The following is a 27,444-nucleotide window of genomic DNA, read 5'->3' as shown; positions in this document are numbered from 1 at the left end:
ATGTAAAACTTTGATACCCCATTGTGGCCCCGCCCTTCCCCTGGGGGTCATTTTGAACAATTTAGATATTTACACTATACCAGGATGCTTCCATATAAGTTTCAGCTTTTCTGGCCCAGTGGTTCTTTAGAAGAATATTTTCAAAGATTTTTCCTATATATTTTATATAAAACTTTGATTCCCCATTGTGGCCCCACCCTTCCCCTGGGGGTCATGATTTGAACAATCTAGAATGTGCACTACCCCATATTTATGCTTCCACATAATTTTCACTTTACTGGCCCAGTGGTTCTTGAGAAGAAGATTTTTTAATGACCCCACCCTATTTTTGTCTTTTCTTGATTATCTCCCCTTGCGAAAGGGATATGTCCCTTCATTTTAACAATTTAAATTCCCCTTTACCCAAGGATGCTTTGTACCAAGTTTGGTCAAAATTGGCCCAGTGGTTCTTGAGAAGAAGATTGGTGTGAAATGTGAAAAGTTTACAGTTTCGGACAGCTAGACAGGACGGACCAACAATTCAAAGTGTGATCAGAAAAGCTCACTTGAGCCTTCGGCTCAGGTGAGCTAAAAAGGCAATTTCAACATTTACGACACTTCCTCTGTAATACAATAAAATTTCTTCAAAAAGATGTTCAGCCTCAATTTACCACCCAGTTTCAAATCACCAATGAAAAACAAACACCAGGGTAAAATTTCAGATCCTTTTATTTTTTAAAAAATCATTTTTAGGTCGTGTAAGTCCCGATTCCTACAGTTACTATTATTAATGCCAAATGAAACCATTCTAACAATTTCACTAACCATTGGTAACAATTTTCATGGCAGGCAAGTCAAAATGCTCACGGTCCCAAAACAAAGCCCCAAGTTTTTGGACAGAGAACATGTGACATGTTTCCGAGATGGTCCACTTTATTTTTTCCAACGCATAAAAATAACTAGTTGTCAGCTGGCAGTTCATACTTCACTCACATTTCAAAAAAAAAAAAATATATATAAAAATTTGCATACCGTTCTGTTAAATGTACTATCAACAAATACTTGAAACAATTGATTGCACACATCCAACATTCTTCTCGCAACACAAAAAGAAACTTCCATTCACACATTAAAAAAAATGGCAAACATACAAAAATTGTTAAAACTAAGCCATTGATGCAGAGGATGCAATGTGATGGTAGCTAATGAAACTAGATGAACTGAGATTTCCATTTCAATACTTTTAATACAGATTTAACTTATGACTTTAATCTCTTGTAATGTGTATTGCAATTATGAATATTTTAATTCAAAAGTTCATATTTGAAAGCAATACTAATATCCCAATCATAGTGAATTTAAGCAACATGTATACAAAAAAATAATTATATTACAGTTATATATACAAGGTTTGTCCTGAATATATGTTTTTATAATAACCTTTTTAGGGGAATGTAACAAAAACATCAGAGGAATAATAAAAATTCTATCCTATCTGTTATATTTAGGGTAGCTAATTAAACATCACAGATAAGAAAGACTTGTTCTCAGAACAATAAAGAAAATTTGTAGTTACTAATTAAGCCCTTAATTCCATTAAAATTTCTCCAGATAAAGTTATTCCCCGTTTTCCCTGGTGGCCTTCTGACCTTTTCCCTATGGTATCTTCTCTCTATTACCTTCAAACATAAGGTTCCTCCAAAAAAACACATCCATTTTATTAATAGCCACCCCTGCAACACTGATTGGTGTGAGAAAAAAAATTAGTTAAGTTTCCTAGAACATGCAACAGGTTAATCCACCAACAATTCAAAGTGGACCATGCCAGCCTTCTCCAGGACATTGTGTCGGATGTTTCTGGCATAAGCTTTACATTGCACCATCACAAGGACTCCCGGCATGGGTTTAACGAATCGAGCCATCACCAAGGGGGAGCGGTACACTTGCTGGTTAAGGAATGGGAAATATTTAAAATGGAATCCACCTTGTGGGTAGTATTCAATGGGTCCAATGTTGTCATTATCAGCAGGGTTCTACAAAATAAATATGCCACACATGCTCAAAATATTCCACTAAATTGCAGAAATGGAGAAATTTTATATAACTTCTTATTGAATATTTATTAATCCTTTAGCACCTCTTCCCCTTATATCTATGACTGTGCTATAAGTAGTACAATTCTAAGTTAACATTGGACTTTAAGTAAGCTCCACCTCTTTGCCGTACGAGATGCTGTGATTAGATATTTGCTCAAGTCATTAACATTCGCATGAATTTCTGTTCCATATATATTTAAATAGTGAATGAAACCTGTAAATTTCAGATGCTAAATACGTAACGCTTAGAATGTCTTGCCTTATGGAAAGTCCAAGGTTAACTGAGACTTGTACTAACTACACATAACCCCTATACTAACCTCTCCCTCACACTTGACTGTGATATGATAGGGCTCCCAAAGATCGGCAATCTCTGCTGGGACTGTACTGTTTGTGTAGGACTCAGGCTGCCAGTCAAAGATCTGAAACATTTAGTCAAATTTTAAATCCACTCAAAGCATTCTGTAGCCAGAATAGGCTCCCCTTACAATGAACATCTAAAAGTTATCAGAAGTCTAATCTGATCTGTCACAGCTTCAACACTAAACAAAACTCAGATATCTACCTTGTTGAGCTTCAATAGAATACATGGCATTCCATCATCAAAGCCAAATGTCTGTTGCTTGACACAATCTGCTCCAAGGTTAGCAGTCAGATCGAATCGACAGGCCTTATCCCAGTCCTTCTCCGGCCGCCGTCCAGTCACTGAGTCACAGTCAGCTACGGTACCTCCATCCTGAGGACCCAGGTTCTGGTTCTCGTAATCTGAAAATTACACAGTCTCAATTAAAGTACAAGCTACACAGTATTGTAAAAGTTACACAGTCTTCATTAAGTACAAGCTACACAGTATTGTAAAAGTTACACAGCCTTCATTAAGTACAAGCTACACAGTATTGTAAAAGTTACACAGTCTTCATTAAGTACATGTTACGCAGTCTCAATTAAGTACAAGTTATGAAGTTTTATAAAAGTTACTTAGTCTCAATTAATTAAGACTAATTAAGTGCTACTTACATTCCAGGTAGGCCTGTATGTGGTCTGTGTAGGGTGAGTATGTGGAGGCGTCAGCTTTTACGAATCGGACCAAAGTTGTCTGTACATCAGGAATAGGACGGAATCCAAGCCCTGTCAAAATCAAATCAACCACTTACATTTCTCTCCCTGTTCATATTATAATAGTAAAGCAGGTTGTTAGTTTTCATCCTTTGTGCTTATTACAATTTTCATTTTTCATTCCTTTATATTGTACCATATTGTATTAAACTGTTTAGTATTATTTTCATATTTCCACTTCCTATCTGATAAATTGTTAAGGAGATAAATCTTTATCTAAATTTTCAGCAAGAAGTTAAATTTAAATCATGCCTTCATCTGTTTGTACATAAATAACCTGCAAAAAGTTTAGTGATGTCTAAAACATAAATGATCCCCCATGCACACTCTACAGTAACAGGTGAGCTGCAGTCTTACCGGGGTTTTGTTTGAGGAGGGTATCCGGCCCCTGGAGGCGGGGGTAGTTCCAGTCCAAGGTCTGGTAGAAGATAGCCATCATACCAGCAAAGAAAGCCGACAGACAGGAGTAATAAATCAGGTAGAAAACACCAATCTGGGCTGTAAGAGAGAGGAGGGAAATATAGATAAATACAGCTTCACTTCAAATTTAAAATATAGATAAAACATAGCTTCACTTTAAATTCAAATTAAACAAAATATGGATTAATATAGCTGAATTTAAATTGTACAAAATAGGGATAAATTATTAAATATATAGCATTGCTTTCAAATGCTTTGAATTTAAATTATACAAAGTACATTTTTTTTTCTTTATGAGAAGATGTTCATTAATGAAATGAACTTTAACCTTCAAAGAATTTTCATATACATATCACAAAAAGGCCATTGGTCCCATGGGGAGGCGGATGTCCCTAATAATTTGGCCCGTATGTTTGGGTCCCCTATTTCTGGCTTTTCAAGGAAACTTTGCTTGGTAGTGCCCCTTCATGAATATGAAAATTCCCTCCCATCCATACACTGAAATTGTTTCCTTGGGGGATCATGCACAATACCAAAATCCCTCAATAAATGGGGTTTTGGAAAAAAGTGTATTTCTATATTTTAGTCCATTTTTTTCCAAATTTCCTAAACTTAGATTTTATTAATATAATTTGGATGTAAAAAGGTTGAATGTTAAGCAGTACACCTCCCAAATTAATTACTTTGGTAGTGTATGTAAAATAAGGTGTTTGTGTGTCAATTTGCATTTTCATGCATCACTGCTTTAGCTTATGTTTACAATATGTACAATGCACAGAAAGTTGACATTAAAATGTCTCCAGCACTTTCAATTCGGGAAAACATGTGGTTTGTTCTTAATTAAGATTATTTGGCCACTTAGTCCTAATTTAAAATAACAGCGCTATCTGATTCACATCAATTTTGAGTTGCAGTGATATTGGATTTTACATTCCAACAAGGGATTGAATACTGTTTTTGTAGTTTGTACTTATATCTAAAGCCATCCTATAAAAGCAGTTTGACAAAACAGTTACATGTAGAGAGTTACATAATATTACCGATTATTACAAGACATCTTACAAAGGTTACCTGTAGGCAGTCAGGTGGACAAATCATTGTGTCTAGCCCACTGTTTAGGTACCACTGTTTACACTCTGTATTAAAAAACTGACTTACACACCACAAAGGGGACTGAATACAGGGATAAAATAAAGACAATTTATTTATTTTTTTCTTCACACACTGAATATAAAAGGAAATTCACTCCTTTTAATTTCGACCACATTTTTTAAGCTCTTCTCTTGTCATTTTCATTTTTCTATTATTTGTTTGAATTTGAGTAAACAGTATAAAACTTTGAGATTGGCATTTTTATGTAGTGTCATAAATTTAACTTTGTGATGGAGGACATTTCCTTTACACAAGTCTAAAATAGCTACACTTGTTTCACATTATCACTGCACGCGATGACAGTCGAAAGTGAAGGTGACCTGTAATTTATTCATAAAATATTAGACGTCTTGGTGAAATTAGCCCGGGGCCATGGTGCTCCTTAAGACATATTCTGACACGGCATTCAAATGTGTTTTCTTCTACACAATCTCTGACGACTACAATGACTTCTTTGGTTTCCTTTGTTAATAAAATATTACTTCTTCCCAATAAATCACTAAGCAAACAACTTCTATCAATACTTTCATGTAAAAATCCACTAATTTAAAAAAAGGCAATTGACGCATATCAACTATCTCTGCTTGACACTATTTTTATAAATAAGTTTTAAATTTTTGTTAAATCTGTCTTTACAGAAACATCTGTAAGTACAATGTATGATGATATATGGTAGAATAAATATAAAATATTAAACTCAGTCAAGCAGAAAATTTCAAATCCAAATTTTGATTCTTTCACTTGGAAGGAGTTTGAAGGTCAAAAGATTTGGAAAATATAACATTCACAATCATACTTATAATTTCTCAATATCAATAAAAAATTACACACCAGCAACAGGGATAGATAGTAATGTTGCGAAATGTTCATTGAACCAAACTACTATGCATTACTTCATACAAGATATTTTTAAAATCGTCTGTTCAAATAATGTACATGAAATATTGAAAAACAGCAATATAAATGAAGTGAGAACTAAAATATGCATAATTTTAAAATAGAGGTATACAAGAATTGAAGAACTATCTCTACATTTGTACACTTCACCCTGTCCTGGGCCCCGTAGACAGAGGACAATCGGCAAAGGTCATTTGGAGAAGGCTGTATATTTCCTTGACTAAACCCGGTTAATTCCTCTAAATATTCCCATTATTAAAAACTTATGTACGACTTGGTCGCCGGGCACCCACTTACCACTAATTTTGTTTAAAATGCGCCACTTGCAAATTATTTTAAAGAACGCTAACTGCAGAGGACAAGATAACCCTGCAAAGTTCCGTTGTTGTTTAAAAACTTACCCCAGCTTTTCCCAGTTCTTCCGAGAACTTGCCCCTCCTCAGCATTATACACAAAGGTACAGAAATCATTTACTCGTTGTCTGACGGATGGATTTTGAGGTGGAACCGTTGTAGCCGTTTCAACACCTGTACTAGCGGTGGACGCCATTTTTCCTGCTGAAGGTAATGAGAGAGTGGAAGAAAGCCCGGATGTTACACTATTATAGATATAAGATCACGTGACTATGACGTATGTTTATGTAAATAACTTTATTTGTATATTTCTTTCAGGTTTACAATGTTTAAAAAAGAGAGAGAGAGAATAAATGGAGAGAATTCTCCATTTTATATGAAGTAGAAGATAAATTAGGAGAAACAAACAAATGCATTATCCAGCAAGGTCTGTCCACATGGTCCATTGCTGTGACATAAAAACTACAGTGTATATATACTCTTTCATATTGTCTAATTTTTAAAAATCCTTTTAAAGTATCTTCGCTAGCCTTTAATTAAAATATATTTTACAGTTAGAAGAATTGTTTTTTTCAAAGTTATGTTTTTTCTTTTAACGAAATGCGATAAAGAAACTAATTAATTAATTATAAATAGGAAAGTATATATATGAATATATACCTGTAAGTAAGATAAATAAATAAATAAATAAATAAATAATAAATGTTTGAACATATTGTAACTCGGTCATGACCAATATAAATTGCTGTTCTTGACAAGGATTTTTAAAAGATTTTTTCGTATATATATTCCTTTGTAAAAATAAAAAATGATTCCCTTTTTCGGCAAAGAATTTAACAAGGTTGAATTACCCTACATAAAAAAGTCTTCAAATACTCCAATAAACGTTTCTTCAATAAAATTCACATGTATTGAAATAAGAAAAATGATTTTCACGTTTGGACGATTTACTATTTTTTTTTTGGCTTGTTATTTTCTTTCAGGTAAAAATTTGCGGCTTTTCTCTTCCAACTACCCCCCCCCCCCCTTCCCTTCAATAGTTTGCTTCCGACTATTTTTAAAATATATCTCAATGAACTTGAAATTAAAAAAACACCACAGAGTCTGACACATCTGTATTTTCTAACAAGATAGACAGCATTAAATCGAAATGACCCCAGTTCTTGACTGACTTGTTTTATACCAATTTTGGCTGACCTTTTTTCATACTAATTAGAAGCCCCAGTAATCCAAGATTCGGGTGTTTGATCTGACCTTCCGCCCGTCTGTCTGCATGTTTGTCAGCAAAATGTTCATAGGCGTCGGAACCGGGGGGGGGGGGTGCTAGGGGTACTTATAATCCCCCCCCCCCACTTTTTTGGCAAATATATACATAATATAGGCATTTAAAATTGGAGTTATCCTTTTTTTGTTGGTTTATCCCCACTTTCAATTTTGCTTCCGACGCCTATGATATTTAACATTTCCTATTATTATCATTTTACAAACAGCGTGACAGTTTGTTTGATGGGGCGTGCTAAAATTTTATGTGCTAGTTATCATTTTACTCGTCGATTGGATCAATGAAATCAATATACTGATTTACACATGAAACTCGGAATATACAACAGTACCCTGATTATACTGGCCAATCACATTAAATGATTGTTTACGGCATTTGTATTCCGCAGCAACACGTGGTCAGCCAAAGCCCGTTTTCTTGTAATTGTATTATTATATATAATAATTTTGAATGAATGTAGCTATAGTTTCACATGTTACATTGTATTACCTTTCTCTTGGTACCGACATATTTGGCCTTTACACTTTACACATGACAATCTTTACATTTTATCATAACTTTGGAGTGTTTGTGCATAGACCTAGATCGTTTTGGGTCTGTGGTTTGTGCTAGGCCTTCCCTACCTGGCCTTTACACTTTACACATGACAATCTTTACACTTTGTCATAACTTTGGAGTGTTTGTGCTAGACCTTTCTCACCTGGCCTTTACACTTTACACACGACAATCTTTACACTTTGTCATAATTTTGGAGTGTTTGTGCCAGGCCTTTCTTACCTGGCCTTTACACTTTACACATGACAATCTTTACACTTTGACATAACTTTGTCCAGAGTGTTTGTGCTATAGGCCTTTCTCACCTGGCCTTTACATTTTACACATGACAATCTTTACACTTTGACATAACTTTGGAGTGTTTGTGCTAGCCCTTTCTTACCTCACGGGTATATTTATCATAACTATAGACCTTTCCATGGATAATTGGATATATATACTTTTTGACCTAAGCCTTTGAGTTTGACCCACTTTTTGAAAATTATAACCTGTCAATTACCTTTGAACAATTGGTTCTTCGGCTTTAATATTTCACAGGTTCATTCCTTGTAACAAGATCTTTATTTGGATACCAACCGTTTTGGGACTTGGGGGCTGGCCTTCCTTTTGATAAAATGTTAATCTTGTCCATAACTCTGAACAGTTAGTTCTTGGTCTTTTTTTTTTTATTTCATATGGGTACAAATGTACTTCTTACATAAAGACCTTTCTCTGGGTACAATTAAATACGAGTTTTTAAGCTTTTGACCTGGGAGTTTGGCCAATTAAAAAAAATAACTTGACAATAAATGGAACTCGTAAACTTACACATCGTTTCTTTGGCCATTTCTGGAATTATTTTGTTAAAAGACATTCAAATGCTGAATGTATACATAAGTACTCTGAATTTCATATTATATATAAGAAGATGTTTGAGTTTCTGACTGACAATTTATGTATGTGAATTTTGGAGACATGGCCTTAGGATCATGAAACAAACATAGACTTAAATGTTCATTAATTCTTGAATTAACCTCAAAATTTGCAAATAACAACACTTTTGTGAGTCAATACTGAAACATATTTTGATTTTGATATGCTTGATTTCTACAACATTTCAGTACAACATGAAGATTTTGACTTAAGCTTAAGATGTTTCATGATCACGGGGCCAGGCCCAAAACTGAGAATAGACATAAGTCAAAATTTTAAACCGATAAAACTCGCGTATTAAGTTTGATAATAAAATAAGATTTTCAACATATCTTGGAATTGTAATGTTATGCAGAATTAATTACATGTATTTTCAAGCTAATAAGTTAAACAAATCTAAAGATATTAAAATAAAAAATTATGAATTACGTTCGTTCTCAGTTTATGGTCTTGGGGCCTGGTTTTCTGAAAATCTATTCAGTGGAAATCCCATGGATATCAATAGCGTCCCATTATTAGCAGACATATTTTTGTATTCATGTGAAGTAAAATTTGACCAAAATCTTATACGTGAAAAGAAGAAAGCACTTGTTGTGGCCTTTAACTCGAAATTTAGACGTATCGACGACGTATTGTCAATTTACAATTATTATTTCCATTCTCATGTCGATACGATATATCCTGTTGAGCTTGAGGTAAAAGATACCACAGAGTCAGACGCATCTTTTTCATATTTGGATATTTTACTTGAAAAAGACGTTAATGGTAATCTAACAACCAAGCTCTATGATAAACGTGATGACTATAGCAACATAGAGTGTATTGAAACTTCAAACCATGGCCGTAGAAACCGGGAGGGGGAGGGGGGGGGTGCCCTCCTCGATAATTTTGCCGATATAAAAATATTTACACATGTACAGTAAAATTCGTTTAGTATTTAGTCGCATATTGCGAATTAAGGCAATCTGATTAAAATCAGATCCTCGATCCGCTCCTTTGGTTTTTTTTTTTATTGTCGCTACCTCGTGTAGCGACAATAAAAAAAAAAAAAGGAGCGGATCGAGGATCTGATTTTAATCAGACTGCGAATTCACAGATATATCGAAGTTATCTAGGATCCCCAGCTATAACAAGATGTGTTTGGGAAACACTGATGCCCCCGTATGGCAACAAAGCGAAGGTTAGCTTTTTCAAATGCAGATCAAATACTAATATCCCAGATAGCAAGACTATGTTGGGCCAACATTGGCAAAAGGTTGTATGGTTGGCGTTGGGGAAACAACGTTGGGCCAACGTTGGACCAATGTCACCATGCCAACCTCCTCTTCCATGACAGAATTCCTATGTTGGCCCAACGTTGGTCCAACGTTAGAAACTTCCATTCACTTTGCTTCCCAAGGAAGGAGGGATGTTGATGTTGGCCCAACGTTGGCCCATTGTTTAAAGAAAGTGTCTTTTAAAGTTGGTAGTAGTATGTTGGCCCAACGTTGGCCCGATATTTGTAATTTACCCTTAAAGAAAGTGCCTTTTAATGTTGGTAGTAGTATGTTGGCCCAACGTTGGCCCGATGTTTGTAATACACCCTTAAAGAGAGTGTCTTTTTAAGTTGGTAGTAGTATGTTGGCCCAACGTTGGCCCGATGTTTGTAATACACCCTTAAAGAAAGTGTCTTCTAAAGTTGGTAGTAGTATGTTGGCCCAACGTTGGCCCGATGTTTGTTATACTCCCATAAAGAATGCGTCTTATCAAATTGATAGTAGTATGTTGGCCTAACGTTGGCCAAATGTTGGTAATACATCCTTAATAAAGTGTCTTATCAAATTGTTAGTAGTATGTTGGCCCCATGTTTGTTATACACCCTTAAAGAAAGGGTCTTATGCACATGCATGATTATTTATTTGAAATAAAACCCTTGAAATTATGAATTTTTTCATGAGAATTTAGAGAAGACTGAATACGTTCTCAGGAACAGGATATGAATGAAGCCTACATATACATAAATCAAAATGACACAGCTTTATAATTAAATTGATACAAAAGTTAGGCGTTCGCTATCACGTGACCAAACTGTGGAGTGAGCTGTCAGATTCAATTGCAGGGCAAGCAAGAAGAAGTGAAATTTAAATTTGTGGATTATACACTTGCCATGCTTGCTATACAGCTGCATTTAGAAGCGATGTAAGTATATTTATTCTTATTTATTCAGGTTAACTGTTAAAATTGATTCGGAATTCATTCTTGTCATGTTTTTGCACACAAGCACTGTAAGTTGTTTCTATCTATCTGATTCTTAACTGTCTATTACAGACACGATTGTAACAAAGAAATTCAGTCAGAGACTGTAAGGAAAACAAATGTTGTGGCGGTACATGTAAATAACAATGAAATCGAAGGCCATGTATAAAGAAGTGTATAAAGTATGGGTCCGTATGACAAAAATCAAGACGATGAAAAAATGAGGCGATATTACCGAAAAAGAGCGGGAATACAACAAAAGGACTATAATTAAGGAAGTGAGCCCTGATTAAGAACTTTTAATTGATAATTTTTCATAATTTACCTCTATTGTCTATTTTAAAATTTCTTTTGTAAATTATGATTGAATTGATGTCTATAAAATATTATCACAGTGAATCATTAGTAATGTTTTCATTGAACATGTCCATGTATGCATTATGAATGCAGATTGAATTGTGAATTAATTATTTTAAACAGTCATAAAATAGGTTTATGTAAAGAATCACTTAACCAATTGCAAATGTTTCTATGTAATAACTACGTTGGCCCAACAATTTGCCATCTGACATTGTAAAAAAAAAGGGTCAACATTGGGCCAACCTAACCAACCAGTTGTTAAGGTTGTCTGTTAGTTGGCATACACTAAAAACTACATTGGCCCAACAATATGCCATCTGACATTTCAACATAGGGCCAACGTTGGGCCAACCTAACCAAACAGTTGTTAAGGTTGGCTGTTAGTTAGCATACACTAATAACTACGTTGGCCCAACAATATGCCATCTGACATTTCAACAAAGGGCCAACGTTGGGCCAACCTAACCAAACAGTTATTAAGGTTGGCTGTTAGTTGTCATACAATTATACCTACGTTGGCCCAACAATATGCCAACATGTTGGACCAACGTTGGGCCGATGAGCAAAATTACCATGGGCTAACGTAAGGTTACCAACAGTGGGCCAACGTTGGAAAAAAAATTGGGCCAACGTTGGCCCAACTATGTCTTGCTATCTGGGATGTTGGTACCTAAAGTAAGGCCTTTTCACAAGAAATATAAATGTGAAATATAAATCCCTCGCGCCACCTGTTCAAAGGTATTGACCAAGGTTAACGTTTTTAAAGGTAGGACAAACTCCGGGGTCAAGGTTGTTGGTTTCAAAAGATAAGCCATGTCTCAAATATTACATATGGAAAGTATGAAAGGCTGGCCTTTACTGTTCAACAGTTATAGCCAAGGTTAAAGTTTGTAAAAAGTAGCTCAAAATCCAAGGTCAACGGGTCAAAGTTGTCGACATTCAATTAACTATGAAAGCCCTAGCTCTTACCGTTCAAAAGTTATGACCAAGGTAAAGTTTTTTCGTAAGTACGGAAATGTCCAAGGTCAAAAGGTCAAATTGGTGGTTTGAAATGAAAAGGTCTTGCCACAAAGAATTGTTATTTGAAATATGTAATCCCTAGTATCTGTCGTTTAAAAAATAGGGCCAAAGTAAAAGTTTGGATTTTTTGTGCAAAAATGGGCCAGACTCCAAGGTCAAGGTCAAAGGGTCAAGGTTCTTGATACCAGATGATAGGTCTTGTCACAAGGACTAAATATGTGAAGTATGAAAGCCCTAGTTCTAACCCTTCAAAAATTATGTTCAAGATTGTATTTGAAAAGTAGGTCAAACTCCAAGGTCAAGGTCAAAGTCCTTGGTATCCAATCAGCCGCGTAGGAAGTGGGGGGGGGGGGGCAGCCAAAGAAATTTTTTTTACTCCTTACTTGAAAAAGTTGACAAGCAAAGAGGTCAAATACCATGGTACCCAAAGGAAGGGCTTGTCACAATGTGAGATATGACAACCATCAAAAGTTAACAGACAGAGGGACACGCTAAAAACTTTTTATTTCAGAATCTTCGATTGCAGGGGGGGGGCATAAAAATTAATTATCCGAAAATGAGTTGAAACCTTCCCTAATCCCCTCCTTGCTACATTTATCACTGTTTATCGATATAATAGTAGAGTAATCCGGAATTGTATCTTCCTACCGGAAGTGACAATAGAAGAAAGAAAACATTGACAGCCATGTTTACGAAGTCAAAGTCGATCATATCAGTCAAAAATTATGTAAACAATTGAAAGAAAACCCACAATTTAGGATAGTTTTGTTAAATTCAGGTAAAGCAATGGTTAAGATAATTTAAGATATGGATATTTATGGTAATATGGATAAATATGGATGACAGTGTCAGTCAGTGTACGAGTCTCCAGGGCAGAATGGTTTCCTTTCGCCAGAAGTCTTACATTTAGCAATATCTTATCACAAGCCTTTACAAAGATGAGGTGCAGTCATATAGATTTATTTGCCAAGACATATGATTTTTAAGAGGATCAATGAGTAAAATCAGTAAAATGAAAAATCATTTTTATTATTAAAAAGATAAAACCTGAAAACTGAAAGTAGGTTAATCTGATTATCATAATCATGTTAATACAAAACTAACGTCAAAATATTAAGTCTATTTAAGGAATAACTGTCTTCTCATATATCTTTGTAAGTGCTGATTTGACAGTCGTTAATTGAGTTTTATTGACAATGCTTAATATGACTTTTTAAGTTGACAATGCATCTGTTAGGGCGAGCGCAGATACTTATACAGTTTTAATTTAGATCGTGCTCTTCAAGAATTTATTTATTTTACAATTCAAGATAAATTTTCTGGATTCCCAAATATTGTCTCTTGAAAAATAATTATAATTATCAATTATGTGTATTTCATTGCTAATGTTTTAAGTATGATGACGTGATACCAAATTCCCATACACATTTCTTACTCTGATCAATGTATGACATCATAGGTCATGAACTTACAAATCATGAATGAATAATGAATGAATGACACATGCACATTATGTGTACATAGTAACTACACTATAACATAATCCTGTTACACTCACAGCATCCATACAGGAGAATATACCGAGTTATGGTTTATTGTTAGATCTATTCAAAGTTAGGTATAACTGATATTTCTAAGTCAAACATAATTTTGTTGGGTGTTATAATCTTTGGATTTTTTTGCTACTCAGACATTATTATGGAACTTTTTAAAGATGGATCGAGGTCTTTTACAGAAGGAGAGACTGATGAATGTCTGTCATTGCGTTGCACCTTCATTTGAGATGAAAAGGCATCGTCGGAAACCCAGGGGTGATCTCGTCTTTACTTATCACCCGTGGGCAAACTCGCTGAAAAATCATTATTGTGTAATTAAATATGCATGGGTCATTTGATTGGCTGCTTCACAGAATTGCGATGCCAAACAGTGAATTACAGTTCCTGTTACGTATGCATGTTCGGCATTGCCAAAAACATGAAAAACTCATTCTGTAGTTAACACAAAGGATAAATCCACTCACCGGCGCATTTTGCAGTTAGAAAGAGGACTCCAATATAATATCTGACGGATATTAATGTCAGTGACATGTACGAATTGACTTTCATTGTTCTAAATCAAACTTTGCATGTTTTAACAAGCGTCAAAATATTTACCATAAATAACAAAGTAAAAATGTATTTTTCAAAAATGAAAAGTTCCAACTTTCTGATTGGTTGACTAAAAACAACATATTAGCATATTGTACGGCGATATTTCGGTGACTTTGCCCACGGGTGATAAGTAAAGATGAGATCACCCATGGGTTTCCGATGATGATGAAAAGGAGAACAGTGGTTGATCTTTAAAAAGCTCTAAACAATTTAAAATCAGAGTGTACCAGTGAACATTGACCCACAAAAATGCCAGAGGTGGGATCAGTAATGTAAATATTTTTTCAGTAACGAAATAAGAACATGAAGAATGATCATACAGCTCCTAATGATAAAATCATTTAATGTCATTTTATTTAAAGTTGTTACAGAGTAAGCAGCCATATTTTATAAATCAAGAAATCTTTATATCATGAACAAGTAGAAAAGACATTGACAAAGTGTCAACATTATTTTTGTAAAAAAGCTGGAGGAAGGAAGCTTAATGTCATCTTGATATAAGTAGCTGATTGTAAAATGTGCAAAGGAAAAGGAGTTAATCTTTTTATGAAGGTTAATTGTAGAGTCCAATTTTGTAACAAGGAAGGTATTATGAAATAAATATTTTCTGAAAATTGGTATATAAATGAATATTAGAAATATATAGTTTGTTTTTGTTTAATTTAGTAAAAATGCTGGAAAAAATCACTTGAAATATCATTTCAGAAAATTGGTAAAATTTCATATAGGTGTAATATTCACTGTCTTGAATTAGACTAGAAAAGTAGCACATCTGTCACCCGATTAAATGGATGATGTTAAGCAGGATGAATTTTTTAAAATCAACAACCCTTCAGTAAGTTATCTTGTAGATTGATTGGAAAAACTGTATGTGTACAGGGCTCTCACACCACTCTTTGGGACTGGGGCCGGGGCTGTTCAATTTGGGAAAATTATCGTCATTTTGGGAAAAGTTGGATAACACAAATTCATTTAAAAAAAATCCTCAAATTTTGCTTTTCTAGCATTTTATCATCAATGCTAACTCTGGTTTGAATAAACAGTTAAACAGAACAAACATGGGTACGTAGGCTATTTATGAAAGTACATTAGCTTTGTCATTACTATCTTTGAGTGTTGATATTGGGTTATATGTCTTACTGCGTGACAGTCGCTAGTCACATAGTCCCAAATTTCCTCGATCACATGGGCAACTTTGCTTACCAATACAGAGCGAGACTGAACATGCCGAAGCGCGGGTATGTTTCTAGGTGCAGCTTACTAATGTTTAAATGAAATGTCTATTTTTGAAACCAAAATGCTGGTTTTTGTCGAAACTACATAACAAGATACTCTGCACTCATAGTTGTATACATTTTTGTAAAAACAATAACCTGGTTCCCCGAACCAGTTTACATAGTACAGTTTCACTTTCATTTGCAAATGTGTTTTGTTTGTTTTTTTTTTTTTTTTGCGATTAGTTTTGATGGACTTTTATTTTTTAATTAACATTTTACTCTGGATGGAAATTGGGAAATTTACACCTTTCTTTTGGGAAAAAAGGTACCTTTTTTGCATTGGGATCTCCCCAATTTTAAAAGAGCCCTGGTGTAGTCATTTCAAGTACTATGTACATGTTACACCAATTTTGGCCTACCTTAATTTGGAGGGGCAAAGAGTGTTGTCTGTTTTAAAGTTGGGTACAGGTAATGAAACAGTATACATAGACCATGCCAGTATTTTGGATTAATACAATACTTTTTTATTGATCTCTAAAAGGCTCCGAATAGCCATCAAGTTTTGATGAAATAACAAAAAAAAAAAAATTGAAGGATGAATATTAATTACATGTAATGTATGAAATTTGACTTGAATTGGACAAATTTTATTTTATACAGGACGATGCCTGTGGACTGCCCTATACCCCAGCATATGACCGGGCTGTTATTAACTCTGTTTGTCTATTTTATACAGGACGATGTCTGTGGACTGTCCTATACCCCAGCATGTGACCGGGCTGTTATTAACTCTATTTGTCTATTTTATACAGGACGATGCCTGTGGACTGCCCTATACCCCAGCATGTGACCGGGCTGTTATTAACTCTGTTTGTCTATTTTATACAGGACGATGTCTGTGGACTGTCCTATACCCCAGCATGTGACCGGGCTGTTATTAACTCTGTTTGTCTATTTTATACAGGACGATGTCTGTGGACTGTCCTATACCCCAGCATGTGACCGGGCTGTTATTAACTCTGTTTGTCTATTTTATACAGGACGATGTCTGTGGACTGCCCTATACCCCAGCATATGACCGGGCTGTTATTAACTCTATTTGTCTATTTTATACAGGTCGATGTCTGTGGACTGCCCTATACCCCAGCATGTGACTGGGCTGTTATTAACTCTGTTTGTCTATTTTATACAGGACGATGTCTGTGGACTGTCCTATACCCCAGCATGTGACCGGGCTGTTATTAACTCTGTTTGTCTATTTTATACAGGACGATGTCTGTGGACTGTCCTATACCCCAGCATGTGACCGGGCTGTTATTAACTCTGTTTGTCTATTTTATACTTGACGATGTTGTCTATTGTCCTATACCACAACTGTGACCTGGCTGTTATTAACTCTGTTGTGATATAGAAGTGGTGAGTTGTCTGTGATATAGAAGTGGTAAGTATAAGCCAGCATGTGACCGGGCTGTTATTAACTCTATTTGTCTATTTTATACAGGTCGATGTCTGTGGACTGCCCTATACCCCAGCATGTAACCAGGCTGTTATTAACTCTGTTTGTCTATTTTATACAGGACGATGCCTGTGGACTGCCCTATACCCCAGCATGTGACCGGGCTCTACTTGTTTGCCGTCATTAACTTGGTTTGTCTATTTCATGCCACAACCGTCTCCTGTGATATAGAAGTGGTAAGTTCTCCTGTGATATAGAAGTGGTGAGTTGTCTCCTGTGATATAGAAGTGGTAAGTGGTAAGCCATGAGTCAAAAAGTAGAGGATAAGTGGTAAATATAAAGGGGCAGGTGGTTGTGGCCATTTTTAGTACCGTTTTGTGTATTAAAAGTAAAGGTAATGTAAATGCATATACAGTTAAATATAAATTTTAAAGGTAAAATTTATGTAATTTTTCAGTGTAATGATAAGTACAGGTAAGTTAATGTACAGGTAAGTGTAAATACACTAATAACAGGTAAATATAAGTACAGTATAAGTTCAGGAAAATAAAAGTACAGTTAGTGTAAGTCAAGTAAATGTTAAGTACATGTAATGTAAGTAGTGTTAGTACAGGCAAAATGTCATATATTTAAGTACAGGTTACTGAAAGGCTTTAGAGCTAGGTTACTAGTCACTTTTCTGATTAAGTAGACTATGCAGTGGTCCCTTAAAATTGCATTAAAGGGGCTGGGTGGTTGTGGCCATTTTTAGACTATTTTGATCTCCATTAGAAGAAGAGCTCCATATATAGAGGATTTTTTTATATATTAGTGATTTTCATATTGGCTTTATCCAACTTTTTCTTATGGTCATATATATTAAAGTAGGCTTATAAATGTACAAAATGATACAAAAACAAAAAGTTTCAACGAGTTGGATAAGAGAGAAATCAAATCACACAATTATGGATTTTTGGCTCAAATCTACGACTTTCGTTTTAAAGCAAAACTTCTAGTTTGTTTGAAAAATCATATTTATTGCTATATTCAAATTGATGACGTATAACTTGATGACGTACACCGTTGATGTCTCATCCCTCGAAAGAATTAGTAGATCTTGTTCAAAATTTAGAATTTTTGCTATCTGCGTCTTTGAAAACATTATGTGGCAATTGCTGGCACTTTACATCAAACGAACTTTTGACTTAAAGTTGTAAGGACCATGAGGATCGAAAAATGGACTTTTGTAAATGGCAGTACAAAACGTATATATAAGGCTAGGGGCCTATACTTGTAGATTCATTGTTGATCCATGGTAAGTTTAACCTACATTACTAGGTAGGCATACGTAGTATAATATAAGAAAGCATTGTTGAAGATGTCAAACTTGAAAGGAGTCTTATAACAACAATTTAACTGGTAGGCTTTACTTTCTACAAAAACGATTTAATGGGGGGGGGGGGGGTATTAACATTTCTTCAAGTAGCCAATACACGGGTTCCATGATAAAATAAGACACTTCTTTGACATATACCAGTCTTTTTCTTGCTTTTAACGATATTACTGCCCTTTATCATTCATTTTATAAGGGCAACAATTTTCACAAATAAAAGTTTCAATAAAATAAAATCTTGAAGCGAGGGATCATGTCAAAACCGGAAGTGCTATTGATAAAGCATCTACCCGTTGATAAAGCATAAGTTTATCCAACGGCCTGTATCATCAACACGTATGAGATAAAAAGATATAATAAAATGGTCAAATTTTAAAGCTAAAATTTATGAAATTTTTCTTTGCCAAATGATAGTTGACAGCTTAAAATATCATATCCCAAAATTTAAGTTATATCTGGTGGTTAATAAAAAATAATTAGTTGACCCCCTAGCCTCCTTAAGTCAGAAAAAAGACAGTCATTGTTATCATGATTATAACCATCTATATAAACCAGAATTTGATTTCTGTATGTTGATAAAGAAAGAGAAATATCATTGACTTGCACTAATTTCTGACTAATGGCTAATGATATTATTACTATTTTTTCCAGAGAAGAACTTCCACCAATGACACAATCAATGCATTTCAGGATCATTTAGCAAGCTTTGGGCCAAACCTTCCAGACAAGGGGATTTATGTAAGATTAAACAGTTTCATTTACTGTGTTTACCATAGAGCAAGTCTGCATTCTCTATTTAACAGAAATAAGGAATAAAATTAATAATGCTTGTAAAAAGCTAGTGTTTAACTTGTGTTTGATAAAGTATTGATATCTGTTGTCAGAGAAATGTTGATATCTGTTGTCACAATATAAACTGATATCTGTCATCAAAGAAATGTTGATATCTGTTGTCACAATATAAACTGATATCTGTTGTAGGGGTATGTTGATATCTGTTGTCACAATATAAACTGATATCTGTTGTAGGGGTATGTTGATATCTGTTGTCACAATATAAACTGATATCTGTTGTAGGGGTATGTTGATATCTTTTGTCAACTTTTTGGATATACACACAATTATGATATCTGTTGTAGGGATGCTGACTTGATATCTGTTGTCACAATATAAAACTGATATCTGTTGTAGGGATATGTTGGTATCTGTTGTCACAATATAAACTGATATCTGTTGTAGGGGTTTATGTTGATTTTATCTGTTGTCACAATATAAAAAAACTGATATCTGTTGTAGGGGTATGTTGATATCTGTTGTCACAATATAAACTGATATCTGTTGTAGGGGTATGTTGATATCTGTTGTCACAATATAAACTGATATCTGTTGTAGGGGTATGTTGATATCTGTTGTCACAATATAAATTGATATCTGTTGTAGGGGTATGTTGATATCTGTTGTCACAATATAAATTGATATCTGTTGTAGGGGTATGCAATTGTTGATGTTTATTGTAGGGTTATGTTAATATCTGTGGTAGGGATATGTTGATATCTGTTGATGTATGTTGTAGAGATACATTGATATCTGTTGTAGGGGTATGCTGATATCTATTGTATTGTATTGTTAAAATCTGTTGTCACAATACAAACTGATATATGTTGTATTGGTATGCTGATATCTGTTGATATATGCTGTAGAGATATTTGATATGTTTTGTATGGGTATGCTGATATCTATTGATATATTCTGTAGAGACATGTTGATATCTGTTGTAGGGGTATGCTGATATCTGTTGATATCTGTTTTAGGGGTATGTCATGGTAGTGGAGCCAGACAATGGAACAACAAAATGCACCCAGTATCAGCCACACATCCCAGCAGCTAATATATCAGAGAAGATGACATGGATAGCCTTAATGCAAAGGAATGGATGCAAGTTTGATGACATGGTAATTATTTAAAAGTGGTTTCAATTAATATCAGAGTTTTTATGGTACTCAGAATTCTTTATAAAATTGTCAAATTAAAAAGCCATTTATCACGTTTATGTCAAATATTGCCAAGAGAGAGATATATATTAAAACTTATGTAAAGTTTGAAGGCTAAGTAAACATTAATGACATTTTTTTATTATGGGGTATTATCTGGTGAATCTAAATCAGTTCTGTTATTGTATTTTAAGGTGTACAGTGCTCAGACTCTTGGCTTTGGTGCTGTCATTGTGTATAACTACGACGGAAATGATGACATCATATCCATGGGAGGGGGCAAAGGTTTCTATTTAAAGCTTCTTTTAAAAAATTTAATTTAATGATAATGGAATTTTTCAGAATTCCTCGTATTTGAATTTTCGTCTATATTCTTAATGATGTTGGAATTCGTCTATATTCTTAATGATATTGGAATTCTTCTATATTCTTAATGATATAAAAACTTGTTAACTAATTCTTAAACATATATTCTTAATGATATTGGAATTCTATATTCTTAATGATATTGGAATTCTTGTATATTCTTAATGATATTGGAATTCTTGTATATTCTTAATGATATTGGAATTCTTCTATATTCTTAATGATACTGGAATTCTTCTATGTTCTTAATGATATCGGAATTCCTCTGAAGCTTTAAGTTTATATAAGATTTTTTTGTATGTAGTCAGACTTGTTAGTCCTGGCTGTCACGATTTTAAAAAAAAAAACCCTTTGTAAGTTTAAGCAGTATGAAGACATATAGCTTAAACTGATATGTATTTCCTCTGTGATAAAGTTTTGTTCACACTTTGTGTTAGAGATGGAGTCACTCATTAGTTAACTCTCACAAAATTAATTTCAGATGCAGGAAGAGTGGCCATTCCATCAGTTTTTGTGGGATTTACTGCGGGGAGTATCATAAAAAACAACTTCCAGTTTGACACCAATAAAACGTTAGTCTTCATATTGAATGAAACAAAATTGCTATCAGTGTCACATTGATGTATGCATAAAATCATTTAAAATGTAAACTGACTACTTGAGATAAAATCTTAATTCTGTAATCAACTCATTTTTTCATCCTTACAGGTTTTATATAAAGATAGAAAAAGACGATTTCTTTGACAAGCCCTATCTGATCTGGCCCTTTGCTGTGGTGGTGGGAACATGCTTCATTCTAATGCTGTTATTTATGGTAAGTTGATATGCAAGTATTTATCAAGTTATTAAAAAATATACTTACGGTGTTAAAACTAAAATTAACTGAAGTTTTATACATGTACATATGATAAGCAAAGAAAATCAGATGAAGAATTTAAATTGTTAATCAGTTATAAATGTTGAGGTGATGACGTTTTATGATTTATTGTGATATGGCTTGTGTCAGAGAAATAAAGATGACCAGGGATGTCTCTGTCTCTTACAGCTGTTTAAATGGATTAGAGATTGTCAAAAGAGGCGAAAATCACGACTGTCAACAAAGCACTTGAAGAAAATTCCAGTTAAAAAGTTTAAGAAAGGTAAAAACAACAAAAATCTTTTAGTTCTGTGACTTGTTGGAAATAGTGATGATGGTATTATAAATCCTTCTCAAAGCCCTGAGGCTCAAAAGCCTGTGCTTATACAATGAAAAACTTTTTAAAATTAGAACATGGATATAGCCAATTTAAATCATATAGTAAGGTAATTACGAGAGACAGTGTGCTCCCAAAAATTTATTTACTTGCATGGTATATTGAAGTATTCCAGATTACCATTATTTACCTTTATTTGTAGGTGATAACTATGAGACCTGTGCTATTTGTCTAGATGACTATCAGAATGGTGACAAACTCAGAGTTCTACCCTGTGCCCATGGTAAGTACAATGTATAAAAATTCATGATCCACTGGATTTTGGATATGTATACGAAGTTTTGGTTTTATTTTCGCCCCCTTCCACACATGAATAAATGTTGTTAATTTCTTAAACAAAACTATGACTGCAAGGAAGGTTTAAAACGGGGCAAAATTTATCTTATGTATTATTTATTTGTAGGAGATAATTATGGATACAGTATATAATTTCTTGCTAATATACTACATCAGTCCTTGTCATAGGATGCAAAGTGTAAAAGTATCCCCATTAAGATAAGTTCTAAAAATTGTTTTAAACTTTATATATGGTAATTCTTCAATTGAAGGGCCTTGGTTATATATTCTGAATTTATGACTTCTTGAGATCTAACTCTCCTGATTTTAGCTTACCACTGTAAATGTATTGTATTTATTTTTACTTCTGATGGAGATCTGTCCCGATTGTAGCTTACCACTGTAAGTGTATTGATCCGTGGCTGACGAAGAGAAAGAAGACATGCCCTGTCTGTAAGAGGAAGGTGATCCCGGGAGCCAATCCCGACTCCGACTCCGAATCCTCCGAGGATGAAGGACCCAGTAATAGCGAACGCACACCGTTACTGGCCGGGAACAACAATACACGACGATCCACGTTTGATAATTCTGGTAACAACATTCTAATGCTTAAATAATTTATAAAGAAATTTTGTTGGAAATGAAAAGTTGCTTTGGAAGAGAAGAATTGAACTTTATGATTCCTGGAAAGTGAATTCCATCGTAAGCAGTCTTTTTGTATGTGTGGTATTGTTTTGTAGGCCTGCCTGAAGTTGTCAGAACGGAGGTCCAGCGAGTACAAATCAGACGACAGTCACAATCCAGTATATCCGACTCATCCGAGGACGAAGTGGATACGATCGAGGCAGACATCACCATGGAAACCTCGTCTGAGGAGGAAGACGACAGGACGCCTGAAGAAGCGAGGGCAGGACCCTCGGGAATTAACAACTCAGCCTTCACAGGAGCCGATTCAGCTTCTCATACATCTGTAGGAGTGGATCCAGCTTCTTCCATCCAGGCGGAGGTGGCGGTGAAACAGACAGGGGAGGATAAAGCCACCAATCATATTGTTTAGACGTGTCATGTGACTTATGTGTGAGAGATGTGAATCTCTGAAACAGGAGATAAATATTTATCACCAGCTATTACTCTAAATATAAAGAGGCTTATAAAATTATCCATGCTCAGGTTACAAGAGTGCTACATGTATAAATTGACTGTTAATAGATGTTTCTCATGGTTGCTGGGCATTACTTTTTAAGTTTTAGTTCTGTGTTACATTACTCTGTGAGATATAACTATACATTTTGTTCTTATATTTACAAGTCAATTAAATTTTTTTTCTATTCAAATATGAAAGAAATGAAAAAGATAGAAATGAGATAAAATACAGGACAGATTTGGGTAAAATATTTGTAGAAAATGATAAATATGTTTTAAAAATTTCAGAAAATGAGAAATATGGTTGATTGCTGTGTTGTACTGTTGTTTCAAAGTTTTGGATGCCTAAATGTTGGTTTTTACTAGTTTTGCTCTACTTTGCTTACTTGTGGTTATCATGTCACATTTCCCCAGTATTGTGGATTTAATTACTGGATTAATGTAGATTGAAATTGAAGAAGATGCTGGGATTTTTTGTCTTATCATGTAGACATGACATCTATTACTTAAAAGTTGGTAAACTTAAAATTCAAAAACATACTCTGGTGGAACAAAGAATGTTTTATGGTTGAATTTTAAAAATGTGAGAATTTTGTTTCCAACACTTTCTTCATATGAACATTATTCAAGTCTTCTAATTTCTTCTTACAATGTATGCTTGCTTGTTACATTACATCTGAAGGATATAGAGATATTCTTCTAAAGTGGAACCAAAACACTGTAAATTACTACACTACAGTATTTTTGTAAAACAACAAAATGGCATTTATTTGAAAGATATAATGTTTTTTTGTTTTATTTTTTACATATTTTTTTAAACAATACGTAAGAAGAGTTATTTCCCTTTTCACACACCGATCAATCTTGCAAAACAAAATGATGATAATGTTTCTTGTGCATAAAATGAATTCATTAGTGCTAAATGAGTTTTGCTTATTAAATTTATATTGATTGTCTAGTCTGGCAAAAAATCCAAGAGCACATTGAAGTAGGTAGCTCAATCATGTGTGCTTAAACAACCAGCACAAATCAAAGGTTGCATCCTTGTATTAAGATAGTTGTATTGTAAATATAGTATGCATGTGCCATTTTATACATGTATATAAGACGTTTTTCTATTTATACTGTGATAGTTTGGGCAGTTTCATTGTATGGAAATGCCTGTGTAAGCAGATAATGAAATCAGTGCATTGTTTAACTGGAAAATTCCACTGCTTATCATAAATTACCAAATGTATCTGAAGTGCTACACAAGAAATATTTAGAATTGTTCGCTCTTTTTGTTTCCTTTGAATTTAAGGGTTTAATATTACAAGTAATCACTTGTTCTCGAAACTTGTTCAATCAGGATAGAGGTTTTGTTTCTACCACTAGAACTTCAGGTGGTTTTTAAAGTTGGAATCGGTTAAATGACAAAACAAACATAAGCATGCTGCATTCCTTTGTCATATGTATAAATTTTATCATTCCCACTTTTGTGATATACTCATAAACAGATTTTATATGATGGACTTCAGCTGAAAATTTTACTTCATTTCTGTAAAGTCAAATCTGTCATTGTTTTTAAGGGAATTCATTGTCAGTGATTTTATGATATCATAAAAACATTCACTTTATTATAATGTGTAAATGATTTAAAGTCAATAAAAAAAAACAAAAACCAGGTCTTCTTTACTTTTGTTGAGTTTGACTGTAACAGGTCAATACATGGTTTGTAATATCTGTAAATTCTGGCTGTGGGAATATATAACCCGTAAGGTATATTTGATTTGTAAGTTATTACATGTGTAAACAATCTAGAAACTACTAATGCAGAAAATGTGTGTAACTCTTGTACACAATTCATGAGAAATGCATCTATCCAAATATATTTTTTGTGTTTTAAAAAAAAAGGGGAAAAAAATAATTTTGTTCAATTTTGACTTAGTTTTTATAGAGTGCAAATTTCCTCTGGATTTTTCCCACATATTTTGTTGATATTATCTTTCTTCACATTAAATCAAAAGATTAAATCTGGGCAGACTTGTGCTCAATATTAAATCTGGGCAGACTTGTGCTCAATATTTTCTAGTTCAAATTACTGACATAAATTATACTAAATGTAATTTTCTTTCAAACTTGTTGAAATCTTAGAATTAATATCATTTTCTGACATTATATTTAAAATGTCACAGTGTTTCTGGATCTTTACTCCTTGCTTTGTGTATATATTCAGATTTCCATTTTTATGTTGAGTTGATATATCCTAGCTGGTGAGCTTGAGATAAAAGATACCACAGCGTCTGACACATCTGTTTCGGATTTCTTCAACAGGCAAGTTGATGAAACAAAAATATCAACAGTCTTGTTTAACAGGTCGAGATCACTAGATGTTCTGACGTCAGCATAAATTTGCATGTAGATAAGCTATCTGTTTACTTTACCTAATGGTGACTGAGCCGCAATGCATTGTGAGCTACTACAAGTACCCAGCTGTGTTGAAAATAAAGGGCAATTTGAATTGTTCCTTGGAAACTTATTTTCGATTCTCTTTTGAGATTTGTGAAAGAAATATTTAAAATGATGTATAATCTTTCATTTCTATGCTCACATTTACAAAATTTGCTTTATGAAGCTTTGTATCAACTTATAATACATTGGCCTAACCCCATTGTTCAAAGAGACATAGGTGCTATCGTGTCAATAAAACATTGTTTTTAGCTCACCTGAGCCGAAGGCTCAAGTGAGCTTTTCTGATCACATTTTGTCCGTCGTCCGTCCGTCTATTTTCACATTTTCGACTTCTTCTCAAGAACCACTGGGCCAATTTTGACCAAACTTGGTACAAAGCATCCTTGGGTGAAGGGGAATTTAAATTGTTAAAATGAAGGGACATATCCCCTCGCAAGGGGAGATAATCAAGAAAAGGCAAAAATAGGGTTGGGTCATTAAAAAATCTTCTTCTCAAGAACCACTGGGCCAGTAAAGCTGAATCTTATGTGGAAGCATCTTGGAGTAGTGTAGATTCTAAATTGTTCAAATCATGACCCCCGGGGGAAGGGCGGGGCCACAATGGGGAATCAAAGTTTTATATAGAAATATATAGGAAAAATCTTTGAAAATCTTCTTCTCAAAAACCACTGGGCCAGAAAAGCTGAAACTTATGTGGAAGCATCCTGGTATAGTGTAGATTCTAAATTGTTCACATCATGACGCCTGGGGGAAGGGCGGGGCCACAACGGGAAATCAAAGTTTTATATAGAAATATATAGGAAAAATCTTTGAAAATCTTCTTCTCAAGAACCACTGGGCCAGAAAAGCTGAAACTTATGTGGAAGCATCCTGATATAGAGTAGATTCTAAATTGTTCACATCATGACCCCCGGGGGAAGGGCGGGGCCACGATGGGGAATCAAAGTTTTATATAGAAATATATAGGAAAAATCTTTGAAAATCTTCTTCTCAAAAACCACTGGGCCAGAAAAGCTGAAACTTATGTGTAAGCATCCTGGTATAGTGTAGATTCTAAATTGTTCACATCATGACCCCCGGGGGAAGGGCGGGGCCACGATGGGGAATCAAAGTTTTATATAGAAATATATAGGAAAAATCTTTGAAAATCTTCTTCTCAAGAACCACTGTGTGTGTAAGCATCCTGGTATAGTGTAGATTCAATTGTGACCCCCGGGGGATGGGGAATCAAAGTTTTATATAGAAATATATAGGAAAAATCTTTGAAAATCTTCTTCTCAAGAACCACTGGGCCAGAAAAGTCTTATGTGGAAGCATCCTGGTATAGTGTAGATTCTAAATTGTTCACATCATGACCCCCGGGGGAAATACAACGGGAAATCAAAGTTTTAT

General features: G+C 34.3%; 2 protein-coding genes across 3 annotated transcripts; one reads left to right on the top strand and one right to left on the bottom strand.

Annotated features, from left to right (window-relative positions):
* Window positions 1-690: 690 nt before the first annotated feature.
* Window positions 691-6,248, bottom strand: LOC134238462 (probable sodium/potassium-transporting ATPase subunit beta-3). The gene is made up of 6 exons (XM_062720593.1): window positions 6,062-6,248; window positions 3,549-3,689; window positions 3,093-3,203; window positions 2,641-2,840; window positions 2,396-2,497; window positions 691-2,012 (listed from the first exon to the last, which is right to left on the bottom strand). Exons 1-6 carry the CDS (start codon window positions 6,207-6,209, stop codon window positions 1,773-1,775), a joined length of 942 nt encoding a protein of 313 aa, XP_062576577.1. The 5' UTR covers window positions 6,210-6,248; the 3' UTR covers window positions 691-1,772.
* A 6,784-nt stretch (window positions 6,249-13,032) lies between these two features.
* Window positions 13,033-25,262, top strand: LOC134238461 (E3 ubiquitin-protein ligase RNF13-like). Of its 2 annotated transcripts, XM_062720591.1 has the most exons (11): window positions 13,033-13,155; window positions 17,322-17,436; window positions 19,224-19,310; window positions 20,384-20,524; window positions 20,758-20,848; window positions 21,411-21,501; window positions 21,638-21,743; window positions 21,975-22,068; window positions 22,325-22,405; window positions 22,852-23,049; window positions 23,199-25,262. In XM_062720591.1, exons 2-11 carry the CDS (start codon window positions 17,326-17,328, stop codon window positions 23,513-23,515), a joined length of 1,317 nt encoding a protein of 438 aa, XP_062576575.1. In that variant the 5' UTR covers window positions 13,033-13,155; window positions 17,322-17,325; the 3' UTR covers window positions 23,516-25,262. The 2 variants fall into 2 exon arrangements, with proteins under 2 accessions (XP_062576575.1, XP_062576576.1); XM_062720592.1 differs by lacking the exons at window positions 13,033-13,155; window positions 17,322-17,436 and adding an exon at window positions 17,475-17,490.
* The last annotated feature ends 2,182 nt before the right edge of the window (window positions 25,263-27,444 follow it).

This window comes from Saccostrea cucullata, unplaced genomic scaffold (assembly GCF_032062105.1).
Source record: "Saccostrea cucullata isolate Sc308-1 unplaced genomic scaffold, CSIRO_AGI_Scuc_v1 ctg279, whole genome shotgun sequence".
Lineage (NCBI taxonomy): Eukaryota > Metazoa > Mollusca > Bivalvia > Ostreida > Ostreidae > Saccostrea > Saccostrea cuccullata.
The sequence above is the reverse complement of the archived record's forward strand: the minus strand, read 5'-3'. Positions and strand labels throughout refer to the sequence as shown.

What these genes read in the sequence shown, in the direction of transcription:
- LOC134238461 (XM_062720591.1), top strand. Translation starts at nt 17,326, where the DNA reads ATGCCTGTGGACTGCCCTATACCCCAGCATGTGACCGGGCTCTACTTG. An exon ending in ATCCATGGGAGGGGGCAAAG is followed by an intron (nt 20,849 to 21,410) that starts GTTTCTATTTAA and finishes AATTAATTTCAG; the next exon opens with ATGCAGGAAGAGTGGCCATT. An exon ending in TTCTAATGCTGTTATTTATG is followed by an intron (nt 21,744 to 21,974) that starts GTAAGTTGATAT and finishes TGTCTCTTACAG; the next exon opens with CTGTTTAAATGGATTAGAGA.
- LOC134238462 (XM_062720593.1), bottom strand. Translation starts at nt 6,209, where the DNA reads ATGGCGTCCACCGCTAGTACAGGTGTTGAAACGGCTACAACGGTTCCA. An exon ending in AAGAACTGGGAAAAGCTGGG is followed by an intron (nt 3,690 to 6,061) that starts GTAAGTTTTTAA and finishes TCTCTCTTACAG; the next exon opens with CCCAGATTGGTGTTTTCTAC. An exon ending in TTCTATTGAAGCTCAACAAG is followed by an intron (nt 2,498 to 2,640) that starts GTAGATATCTGA and finishes TAAATGTTTCAG; the next exon opens with ATCTTTGACTGGCAGCCTGA.